The sequence below is a fragment of the Petromyzon marinus genome, chromosome 55, assembly GCF_048934315.1.
Source record: "Petromyzon marinus isolate PM22_M1 ecotype Great Lakes invasive population chromosome 55, UKy_Petmar_22M1.pri1.0, whole genome shotgun sequence".
Lineage (NCBI taxonomy): Eukaryota > Metazoa > Chordata > Hyperoartia > Petromyzontiformes > Petromyzontidae > Petromyzon > Petromyzon marinus.
In genome coordinates this window covers 9,412,199-9,424,972 of record NC_133721.1, presented here as the reverse complement: position 1 = coordinate 9,424,972, position 12,774 = coordinate 9,412,199, and the positions used below count along the sequence as shown (strand labels likewise).

The following is a 12,774-nucleotide window of genomic DNA, read 5'->3' as shown; positions in this document are numbered from 1 at the left end:
TAGCTAGGGGCCTATCGAGGCCTTGTATGGGCACACTGAGGTGTAACTAGGGGGCCTATCGAGGCCTTGCATGGGCACACCGGGGTGTGGCTAGCGGGCCTATCGAGGCCTTGCATGGGCACACCGGGGTGTGGCTAGGGGCCTATCGAGGCCTTGCATGGGCACACCGGGGTGTAGCTAGGGGCCTATTGAAGCCTTGTATGGGCACACCGGGGTGTGGCTAGGGGCCTATCGAGGCCTTGCATGGGCACACTGAGGTGTAACTAGGGGGCCTATCGAGGCCTTGTATGGGCACACCGGGGTGTGGCTAGGGGCCTATCGAGGCCTTCGTGGTGCAGGCAGCACCGCACCTGCTCATTGTCGTCTCCCGTGGTGCCGATTATTGAAATTCACGCCGGGTCCTCATTGAAGGCCGAGCTGACGGAGCAGGGGGTCCAAAGGCTGGTTGAGATATCATTCACCTGCCACTGACGTTGGCCGCGGCCAGGGATGGAACTCGTTTGGCCCGGGTTCGCAGCGTGGCTGGTGGTAATTTGTGGAGATGTTGGAGATGTCGGATGGTGCGGTGATGTTGCGATCTCTCCCCTCACCTCCCCACTGCTCTGCCCTCACCTCACTTGCTCCTCTCAGAGCCTCAACGCCATCGAAGGCCATGCCATGATCAGCTTCATGCCCACGTTGCTCACACAGCTCTTCCGCTTGCTCACGCTCACCGCCCAGGAGGAGATTCTGCTCACCACCACCAGGTTCCTCAGCAATGGGCCACTCACCTACACTGAGTCACTCGGTAATGGGCTTCTCGTCGATGGGCCATTGATTTTCACTGGACCACTCAGTAATGAGTCACTCGGTAATGGGTCACTCAGTCATGGGTTACTCAGTAATGGGTCACTCAGTAATGGGTCACTCAGTCATGGGTTACTCAGTAATGGGCCACTCGGTAATGGGCCACTCGGTAATGGGCCACTCAGTAATGGGCCACTCAGTAATAGGTCACTCAATAATGGGTCACTCGGTAATGGGCCGCTCAGTAATGGGCCACTCGGTAATGGGTCACTCGGTAATAGGTCACTCAATAATGGGTCACTCAGTAATGAGTCACTCAGTAATGGGTCACTCAGTAATGGGCCACTCGGTAATGGGCCACTCAGTAATGGGCCACTCAGTAATAGGTCACTCAGTAATGGGCCACTCAGTAATGGGTGTGTGTGCCGCGTTTGTGTGTACCGCATGTGTGTGTGACACGTGTGTGTGCCGTGTGTGTGTGACACGTGTGCTGTGTGTGTGTGTGCCGTGTGTGTGTGACATGTGTGTGTGTGCTGTGTGTGTGTGTGACACGTGTGCTGTGTGTGACACGTGTGTGTGTGCTGTGTGTGCCACGTGTGTGTGTGACACGTGTGTGACACGTGTGTTTGTGCCGTGTGTGTGGTCGCGCAGCTTCCTGGTGCACTTTGTGGACCGGTGCCACGAGGAGGAGCAGGACCACCACCTGCACTCGTACACTCGGGTGAGGATGCGCCTGCCACTCACCGCATGCACAGAAGCCGCGATGGTCGTGATGATGATGATGACTATGGTGATGATAACAATGGTGATGTTTGGTGATGATGATGGTGGCGATGATGGCAATGATGAACACGATAATGGTGGTGATGATGATGATGATGGAGATGATGACGGTGACGATGGCGACGGTGACGGTGACGAGGGTGCCGATGGCCGCGTGCTCGCAGTACGTGTTCAAGGCGGAGCCGTGGCGCGAAGAGAGCGGCCGCACGGTGCACGAGGAGCTCGTGAGGACCATGGAGCTGCTCCTCGGGTCCTCCGTGGACCAGCAGCTCAACAGCAAGCTGCTGAAGGCACGGTCGCCCACCCACACAAAGTTCCCCCGTGTAGCCTGTAACAGACTGTAGGGGCAAGTGCTGTGAGCGAGTAGCACCTATGAAGGCCGGCACGGCACACGAGGGAGTGGGTGGCCAACACCACGCCCGGCCGCCTTTGTCTCCCCAGTGGCGATGTTTTACACATCGCACCAGGTAGTTATTTGAGGCTGAGTCGACCTAGGGGAGGGCCGGGACCGGTTCAGATAATCGTCACTGTGTGTGTTGGCCGTGAGCGGGAATCGAACCCGGGTGGCCAGGTTCGTAGCGCAGCGTAGCGCTAACAGCTACACTAACGCTCCCCACACACACACCGACACTCGCCAACGCTCACCCACACTCACCCACACTCGCCCACATTCACTCACACTCGCCCACACTCACCCACACTCACCCATACTCGCCCATACTCGCCCACACTCACCCACACTCATCCAAACTCTCCCACACTCGCCCACACTCACCCACACTCGCTCATACTCACCCACACTCACCCACACTCGCTCATACTCACCCACACTCACCCACACTCGCTCATACTCACCCACACTCACCCACACTCGCTCATACTCACCCACACTCACCCACACTCGCTAATACTCACCCACACTCTCCCACACTCACCCACACTCACCCACACTCGCCCACACTCGCCCACACTCGCCCACACTCGCTCATACTCACCCACACTCGCTCATACTCACCCACACTCACCCACACTCGACCACACTCACCCACACTCACCCACACTCGCCCACACTCGCCCACACTCGCCCACACTCACCCACACTCACCCACACTCGCCCACACTCGCCCACACTCACCCACACTCACCCACACTCACCCACACTCGCTCACTGTATCTTACGGTGTTCCTTTTGACTTCTTTCCTCCGTGTCCAACAGCACCTGTGGTTTTTCTTCGGGATCATCAGCAAGTCCATGGCTCAGCACGTCATTGAGAACCAGCGGCTGCCGGGTAAGCAGCTGATGGAGCTGCTCACTCACACTCCTCATCACCCCTCACCACCCTCCTCATCCTCACTCACCACTCCTCATCACCCCCACCCACCACTCCTCATCACCCTCACTCACCACTCCTCATCACCCCTCACTCACCACTCCTCCTCATCACCCCCTCACCACCACCACTCATCAACCCTCACTCACCACTCCTCATCCACCCCTCACCACCACCTCCTCTACACCCCTCACTAACCACCTCACACCCCCTCACTCACCACTCCTCATCACCCCTCACTCACCACTCATCATCACCCCTCACTCACCACTCCTCATCACCCCTCACTCCACCACTCCTCATCACCCTCACTCACCACTCCTCATCACCCCTCACTCACCACTCCTCATCACCCCCCACTCACCACTCCTCATCACCCCTCACTCACCACTCCTCATCACCCCTCACTCACCACTCCTCATCACCCCTCACTCACCACTCCTCATCACCCCTCACTCACCACTCCTCATCACCCCTCACTCACGCACTCCTCATCACCCCCACTCACTCCCTCATCACCCCTCACTCACCACTCCTCATCACCCCTCACTCACCACTCCTCATCACCCCTCACTCACCACTCCTCATCACCCCTCACTCACCACTCCTCATCACCTCCTCACCCCACTCCCTCACTCCTCCCACCACTCTCATCACCCCTCACCTCCACCTCCTCATCACCCCTCACTCACCACTCCTCATCACCCCTCACTCACCACTCCTCATCACCCCTCACTCACCACTCCTCATCACCCCTCACTCACCACTCCTCATCACCCCTCACTCACCACTCTCATCACCCCTCACACACCCACTCCTCATCACCCCTCACTCACCACTCCTCATCACCCCGTCACTCACCACATCCTCATCACCCCGTCACTCACCACTCCTCATCACCCCTCAATCACCACTCCTCATCACCCCTCACTCACCACTCCTCATCACCCTCACTCACCACTCCTCATCACCCCTCACTCACCACTCCTCATCACCCCTCACTCACCACTCCTCATCACCCCTCACTCACCACTCCTCATCACCCTCACTCACCACTCCTCATCACCCCTCACTCACCACTCCTCATCACCCCTCACTCACCACTCCTCATCACCCTCACTCACCACCTCCTCATACCCCTCACTCACCACTCCTCATCACCCCTCACTCACCACTCCTCATCACCCCGTCACTCACCACTCCTCATCACCCCCTCTCACACCACTCCTCATCACCCCCTCACTCACCACTCCTCATCACCCCTCACTCACACTCCTCATCACCCCTCACTCACCACTCCTCATCCACCCCGTCACTCACCACTCCTCATCACCCCGTCACTCACCACTCCTCATCACCCCTCAATCACCACTCCTCATCACCCCTCACTCACCACTCCTCATCACCCCTCACTCACACTCCCATCACCCCTCACTCACGATCCTCATCACCCCTCACTCCCACTCCTCAGCCCCCTCACTCACACCTCTCTCACCCCTCACTCCCACCCTCATCACCCTCACTCACCACTCCATCCCCGTCACCACCACTCCTCATCACCTCAGGCTCTCACCACGCGCATCACCCCATCACCACTCCTCATCACCCCTCACTCACCACTCCTCATCACCCCTCACTCACCACTCCTCAGTCACCCGTCACTCACCACTCTCATCACCCCTCTCATCACCACTCCTCATCACCCCTCACTCACCACTCCTCATCACCCCTCCACTCACCCTCCTCATCACCCTCACTCACCACTCCTCATCACCCCTCACTCACCACTCCTCATCACCCCTCACTCACCACTCTCTCACCCCTCACTCACCACTCCTCATCACCCCTCACTCACCACTCCTCATCACCCCGTCACTCCACCACCTCATCACCCCTCACTCACCACTCCTCATCACCCCTCACTCACCACTCCTCATCACCCTCACTCACCACTCTCATCACCCCTCACTCACCACTCCTCATCACCCGTCACTCACCACTCCTCATCACCCCGTCACTCACCACTCCTCATCACCCCTCAATCACCACTCCTCATCACCCCTCACTCACCACTCCTCATCACCCCTCACTCACCCTCCTCATCACACCCCTCACTCACCACCCTCATCACCCCTCACTCACCACTCCTCATCACCCCTCACTCACCACTCCTCATCACCCCTCACTCACCACTCCTCATCACCCCTCACTCACCACTCCTCATCACCCCTCACTCACCACTCCTCATCACCCCTCACTCACCACTTCTCATCACCCTCACCTCACTCACCACTCCTCATAACCCCCTCACTCACCACTCCTCATCACCCCTCACTCACCACTCCTCATAACCCCTCACCACTCCTCATAACCCCTCACTCACCACTCCTCATCACCCCCTCACTCACCACTCCTCATCACCCCTCACTCACCACTCCTCATCACCCCTCACTCACCACTCCACGTAACCCCCTCACTCACCCACTCCTCATCACCCCTCACTCACCACTCCACGTAACCCCCTCACTCACCACTCCTCATCACCCCTCACTCACCACTCCACGTAACCCCCTCACTCACCCCCTCAATCACCACTCCTCATCACCCCTCACTCATCACTCATCATCAACCCCTCACTCACCACTCCACGTAACCCCTCACTCACCACTCCACGTAACCCCTCACTCACCACTCATCACCCCTCACTCACCACTCCTCATCACCCCTCACTCACCACTCCACATAACCCCGTCACTCACCACTCCACGTAACCCCCTCACTCACCACTCCTCATAACCCCTCACTCACCATTCATCATCACCCCCTCACTCCGCTACTCTTCGTCCGGCTCAGCCACCCCGATGTGAAAGTCGCGGCTGTTGGTCGACATGAACGTCGCCCACACAAAGACGATCAAGGAGATCCCCACCCCCCCTCATCTCTGCTTTAGGGTTCATAGATTATTTAGAGCTTTTGGTTGCTGCTATACATTTCCACGTGGTAAGCCACTTCGTTGAGCTATCAGTGGGCTTTACCTGGTTAAAATATTTATTTTTAAATGTGTTTTGTGATTTGTTTTCGTATGGTTTGTCGTTGTAACGTTCTGACCCCGTGCCCCTACTGGACATCTGTGCGAAAAGAGCCTTCACAGCTCAACGGATTCTTCCCGCGGTATAAATAAACATTCCGATTCTGATTGGATAAACTCGCGGATGTTTGAACCCAGCCTTGAACCTCGAGGTCCTTAACCGCCGGCGGCGGTTCAGCATTTTGCCTCCACCTCGGTGTGCCCCCCCCCCCCCCCGTTATCCTGAGCGAGGCTGCTTCACCGAAACGCCGGAGCCGGTGGCTTGTCTGCCGATCTCGGGATGGCGGTGTTCGGCACCGAACTGTTTTTCCGCGCGTGCGTCGCAGCTGAAGCGGAGCGAACGCTTCCCGGCCTCGTTCCACCGCAACCTCGACTCGATGGTGACGCAACTGAGCAAGCACGTGCCGAGGATTCACCGGGACACGGGCGAGGATGCTCGCAGCGCCAACACCAGCCTTGCCACCTTCCTGATGGTCGGTGGCGCTTCCGTGCGTGCGCCCGTTGCCGCGATCTTCGCCGCGTCCCCGTCGTCATCGCTCTGTGCCTTACCGTCATCGTGATCAGTGCCTTCACTGCATCTTCACTGTTTATCCTTCATCATCATCGTCATCATCGCTGCGTCTGCGTCATCTTCGCCGCATCTCCATACCCTCGAAAGGGGCGCTCCCTAGAGCCCCCGTCTGACGTAGGGCACATCCCCGAGCACGTGGCGCGAGCAAGGAATTGCAGGGCTGCACCTTGACCCCGTGGCTGCACCTTAACCCCGTGGCTGCACCTTGACCCCGTGGCTGCACCTTGACCCCGTGGCTGCACCTTGACCCCGTGGCTGCACCTTGACCCCGTGGCTGCACCTTGACCCCGTGGCTGCACCTTAACCCCGTGGCTGCACCTTGACCCCGTGGCTGCACCTTGACCCCGTGGCTGCACCTTGACCCCGTGGCTGCACCTTAACCCCGTGGCTGCACCTTGATCCCGTGGCTGCACCTTGACCCCGTGGCTGCACCTTGACCCCGTGGCTGCACCTTAACCCCGTGGCTGCACCTTGACCCCGTGGCTGCACCTTGACCCCGTGGCTGCACCTTGACCCCGTGGCTGCACCTTGACCCCGTGGCTGCACCTTGACCCCGTGGCTGCACCTTGACCCCGTGGCTGCACCTTGACCCCGTGGCTGCACCTTGACCCCGTGGCTGCACCTTAACCCCGTGGCTGCACCTTAACCCCGTGGCTGCACCTTAACCCCGTGGCTGCACCTTAACCCCGTGGCTGCACCTTAACCCCGTGGCTGCACCTTAACCCCGTGGCTGCACCTTAACCCCGTGGCTGCACCTTAACCCCGTGGCTCCGGTGCCGCGGTGAAGATCCGAGACCGCTTGTGCCCCCACAGCGCTGCTTCACTCTCATGGACCGGGGATTCGTCTTCCGTCTCATCAACTCCTACATCACGAGCTTCCCCATCATGGACTCCAAGGTGAGACCGTCGCTCCACAACCCCCCCCTCCCTCTCCCTCCCCCGCCCCCCCCCCCTCTTCCGCCCCCCCCCCCCCAGCTGACACCGTCCCCGTTGTGTCGTCATCGCAGAGAACGTTCGACTTCCGCATCGAGTTCCTGCAAATCGTGTGCAATTACGAGCACTACGTTGCGCTCAACCTGCCCGTGCACGCGGAGCCTGGCCCAGCGCAGCGCCCACAAGGTGAGGAGGAGCCGGAGCCTCGCGCCTCTCGCTTAAGTGGGGGGCAGGCGTGGGGGGGGGGGGGGGGAGCGGGGGCATCACGGGTAACGTCCCGCGTCGAAAAACGACCGCGATAACAATCGACTGGATCGTACCCAGCAAGTATCGCAGAACGCGGAGCTTGGGAAATGTTTTAACGACGATACCCATCATCGTTATCCCCGTCACTCCTGTACCCCCCCCCATCTCAACCATAATCCCCCACGCCTCCCCCCCCCATCCCCCTCCCCCCCCCCAGCGCCGGCTCCGTGGGAGTTCCGCGCGGACGACGACTTCTGCCGGCGCCGCGTGCTGGCCGGGATGCTGCTGCGTGAGGCGGCGGTGGCGGCGGGGGAGACGCTGGGGGGAGAGTCGCGACGAGCGGCGCTCGGAGTGGTGCGCTCGCTGCTCGCCAAGCACTCGCTAGACGACCGCTACGTGCAGCCCGTGAGTCGGCGCCGTGCCGGTGCCCCCCCCCCCCCACCGCCCCCCCTCCCACCGCCCCCCCCCCCCCCCCCCCAGGCCCACGCGGCGAGGTTCCGTGTCTCCCGCATTGAAGGTCACCGGGAGGTCGCTGAGCGGCCACGAGTCGCGCTCCAGCTCGTGGGGCTCCTCCCCGCTCGCTCGCACTCGCTATCACACTCGCTCTCACACTCGCTCTCACACTCGCTCTCACACTCGCTCTCACACTCGCTCGCTTTCACACTCGCTCGTTCTCACAATCACTCTCACACTCGCTCTCACACTCGCTCGCACACTCGCTATCGCACTCGCTCTCACACTCGCTCTCACACTCGCTCTCACACTCGCTCTCACACTCGCTCTCACACTCGCTCTCACACTCGCTCTCACACTCGCTCGCACACTCGCTATCGCACTCGCTCTCACACTCGCTCTCACACTCGCTCTCACACTCGCTCTCACACTCGCTCTCACACTCGCTCTCACACTCGCTCTCACACTCGCTCGCACACTCGCTATCGCACTCGCTCTCACACTCGCTCTCACACTCGCTCTCACACTCGCTCTCACACTCGCTCGCACACTCGCTATCGCACTCGCTCTCACACTCGCTCTCACACTCGCTCTCACACTCGCTCGCACACTCGCTATCGCACTCGCTCGCACACTCGCTATCGCACTCGCTCGCACACTCGCTCTCACACTCGCTCGCTCTCACACTCGCTCGCTCTCGCACTCGCTCGCTCTCACACTCGCTCGCTCTCACACTCGCTCGCTCTCACACTCGCTCGCTCTCACACTCGCTCTCACACTCGCTCTCACACTCGCTCGCTCTCACACTCGCTCGCTCTCACACTCGCTCGCTCTCGCTCGTTCTCACAATCGCTCTCACACTCGCTCGCTCTCACACTCGCTCGCTCTCGCTCGTTCTCACACTCGCTCTCACACTCGCTCGTTCTCACACTCGCTCACTCTCACACTCGCTCGCTCACCCAGCACAGCACAGGAGTCAACCCATAACACCTGGGTCTGTGTCCGTGACCTCCCGCCAGCAGCGAGAGATGTTTACATGTCACGTGACGGCCTCAAAGTGCACCTAGCCTGGCGCAAGCACTGTGGTGACGTTCCCAATACATAGTTGCGTGCGTGTGCGCATGCAAACTCAGCGGTGGCGCAGCGGTCAATCCACTGCGCTATCTGAACTTGTTCTGGGCCTCCCCTAAGTCGACTCAGCCTTAAATCAGTACCTGGTTCAGTGTGTAAATTTAAGGCGGTCAGGCGTGGTGCTGGCCACCCACCCCCCGGTGTGCCGTGCCGGCCTTCATAGGCGCTGCTCGCTGAGCAGCACTTGCACCAACCAGTCCATTAAGGCTACGCGGGTCATCTTTGTCTTTTGCAGGCCCAGCAAGCCCGTGTGGCGATGCTGTACCTGCCGATCCTCTCCATCCTGCACGACAACTACACCCGCATGTGCTTCCAGGCGGTGGTCACCTCCGACAGCAACCCCATCCCACAGCCGGTACCAGCAGCAGCAGCAGCATCGCCACGATTCCTAGAGGTTGGAATCACAGCAGCTTTTGGCTAGCCATTGAGAGTGGGGTTGTGGTAGGAGAGTGCGTGGAGGGGAGTAGAGTGAGATGAGAGGGGAGAGGTAGGAGAGTGAGTGGAGGGGAGTGGAGTGAGATGAGAGGGGAGAGGTAGGAGAGTGAGTGGAGGGGAGTGGAATGAGATGAGAGGGGAGAGGTAGGAGAGTGCATGGAGGGGAGTGGAGTGAGATGAGAGGTAGGGGAGTGCGTGGAGGGGAGTAGAGTGAGATGAGAGGGGAGAGGTAGGAGAGTGCGTGGAGGGGAGTGGAGTGAGATGAGAGGGGACAGAGGTAGACATTGACAAACACACGGAAGACCTCAACAACAAAGCCCCACTCAGTGACGCTTGCCTTAATAAACCATTGTTTTTGACTATGACTATTATTGTTGTTGTTATTAATGTTTGTTGAACTCCTTTCGCACCGTACGTAGCCAACCGTGCTAATCGGAGGTGCGGGGGAAGGACAACAAACTAAACACAAAAATCAGTTCTAAAGAAATGAGTTTTCAATCTAGATTATTAAAAAGTGGCATAGCTCCGGTGGCTTCCTAATATGGGAAGGAAGAGCGTTCCAGACGGCCGCAGAAGCGCATCTGAAAGCGCGCGATGTGGTGACCACCATCTTTGTTCGATGTCCAGCCAAAAGCCACTGCTGGTTTCCTTGACGAGATCAGCAAGGTATTGTGGTTCATTTGTGGCAAGCACTTCGTGTGTAATGAGTGCCAACTAATAACGTATTCGTTCGGAAACCAGAAGCCAGTACAACCCGGCGAGCCCCGGACGTATACCGTCGGATCTTGCAGGGCCCTCCTGTGCACGGAGCCCTTGACACAGCAGCGAGGCCTTCACACGTTAATCGGTGACGTTGACGTTACGGTGATGCTGATGCCAATTGCAGAGCCCCAGGGAAGACGTTCTGAATCACGCGCTGCCCAAGAGCGCTTCCAACACCCTGGAGGTGGCAGCCTTCACCTTCCCCTCCACACTGAGCGGTGAGCATAGCTCAGTGAGCAGTGCACCTCCCAGTGTGTTTGTTTGTGTGCGTGTTTGTGGAGTGGTGGCGTAGCGGTCAGTGCACTGCGCTACGCAGCCGGTGACCCGGGTTCGAGTCCCGCTCGCGGCCAACACCAGTGACGGTTACTTGAACCGGTCATGGGCATCCCCTAGATCGACTCAGCCTCAAATGAGTACCTGCTGCGGGGTGTAAACATCGCCACTGGGGAGACAAAGGCGGTCGGGCGTGGTGCTGGCCACCCCCACCCCTCGTGTGCCGTTCCGGCCTAAATAGGTGCTCGCTAACAGCACTTGCCCCAACAGTCTGTTAAAGCTACACGGTGGATCATTGTATTGTCTTGTGTCAATGTGTGGGGGAGTGGTGGTGCTATACATTCTTCTGGGATCCCTCGGAGTCGAGTAATGATTTCCCTCCAGGTGTCTCCACTTGTGTCCGTGTTGTGAGGTGGACCTGGCTGTCCATGGGTCACGAGATGGCTGAACAGGCCAATCCGTGACCTGCAGATCTTGGCACAGTGGGGGCACCAGGATGGTCCATCCTGGTGCTCCCACTCGTCGTTGTCTCTGGTGTGTGTGTTGCTTTGCGGGCGTGCTCTTTTCCTGGCTATAAACTCTCTTCGCTCGGCCTCAAAATGCTGAGTTCCATTGTTTATTTTGTCCCTCCATGATGGTCTATCAAGAGCAGAGATTTTCCAATGGTTTGGATCTGTGTGGCTTCGCATGAGGTGCATTTTAAGGTTGTCACTGAAACGCTTCCTTTGACCTCCGGGGGCAACGTGATCCATCGCTGAGAAGGGAATAGAAGATTTGCTTTGGAAGCCTTGCAAGGTGACCTGCCCCATCTGAGTTGATACTTCATCATGATGGCCTCTATGCTGGATGAGTTGGATCGCTCCAGGACACCGATATTAGTTCGTCTTTCTTCCCAGGCGACGTTTAGTATGTTCCTGAGACAGCGTTGACATTTAGAGAGATTTTACGTGTTTACGATAGGCGGTCCGGATTTCTGCACCACGTAAGAGGGTTGGAATGATCACAGCATTATACACAGCCACTTTGGTCTTGGTGGTAATGTCGTGGTCTTCAAAGACCCTGGGGCAATCCGATGTTGGATTTCATAATCAAGACATTGCTAGAGAGATGGCTGCCTAAGTATGTGAAACTGGGAACGTTTTCGAGTATTGCTTCATTTGACCTCTGAACCCGGCGACCCGATTTCGATTCTCGCTCATGGCGAGCACCACAGTGAAGATTACTTGAACTGGTCCTGGGTCTCCCCCAGGTCGACTCAGCCTCAAATGAGTGGCTGGTGCCATGGTAATCCATCACCACTCGGGGGATAAATGGCGGCCGGGCGTGGTGCTGGCCGCCCACCCTCTCGTGTGCCGTGCCGGCCTTCATAGGCGCTCGCTAACAGCACTTGCCTCGGCAGTCTGTCAAGTCTACACGGGGGATCTTTGTCTTTCAGTGGGAGCCAAGAGGGGAGATTCTCGCCTCTCGGTCGCGAGCTCCGACTCCAACTCGAGCCTCCACGAACGCAGGAACACCATGGACCAGGTGGCTCCTCCAGCTGCACACTAACACTCACTCTACTCATCATCATCTCTCATCATCTCTCATCATCATCTCTCATCAACACCATGGACCAGGTGGCTCCTCCAGCTGCACACTAACACTCACTCTACTCATCATCATCATCATCATCTCTCATCATCTCACATCATCATCTCTCATCATCATCTCTCATCATCATCATCTCTCATCATCATCATCATCTCTCATCAACACCGTGGACCAGGTGGCTCCTCCAGCTGCACTCTAACACTCACTCTACTCATCACTCTCATGGCATGTGTGTGTCGTGTGGTGTGGCGTGCGTGTCTGTCGTGTGTTGTGTGTGTGTCGTGTGGTGTGGCGTGTGTGTTGTGTGTGTGTGGTGTGGCGTGGTGTGTGGTGTGGCGTGGTGTGTGTGGTGTGGTGTGTGTGTTGTGGTGTGTCGTGTGGTGTGTGTGTCG

At 58.2% G+C, this 12,774-nt stretch overlaps 1 protein-coding gene across 1 annotated transcript in view; it reads left to right on the top strand.

Annotated features, from left to right (window-relative positions):
* LOC116954407 (dedicator of cytokinesis protein 9-like) overlaps nucleotides 1–12,774 on the top strand; it is a 149,261-nt gene that overhangs the window by 86,854 nt on the left and 49,633 nt on the right. The window contains exons 25-35 of the mRNA XM_076052336.1: nucleotides 631–746; nucleotides 1,438–1,507; nucleotides 1,734–1,859; nucleotides 2,786–2,857; nucleotides 6,315–6,461; nucleotides 7,373–7,456; nucleotides 7,567–7,678; nucleotides 7,956–8,143; nucleotides 9,558–9,677; nucleotides 10,644–10,737; nucleotides 12,228–12,316. Coding sequence (XP_075908451.1) covers nucleotides 631–746; nucleotides 1,438–1,507; nucleotides 1,734–1,859; nucleotides 2,786–2,857; nucleotides 6,315–6,461; nucleotides 7,373–7,456; nucleotides 7,567–7,678; nucleotides 7,956–8,143; nucleotides 9,558–9,677; nucleotides 10,644–10,737; nucleotides 12,228–12,316 — 1,218 coding nt within the window. The remainder of the gene's footprint in view (nucleotides 1–630; nucleotides 747–1,437; nucleotides 1,508–1,733; nucleotides 1,860–2,785; nucleotides 2,858–6,314; nucleotides 6,462–7,372; nucleotides 7,457–7,566; nucleotides 7,679–7,955; nucleotides 8,144–9,557; nucleotides 9,678–10,643; nucleotides 10,738–12,227; nucleotides 12,317–12,774) is intronic.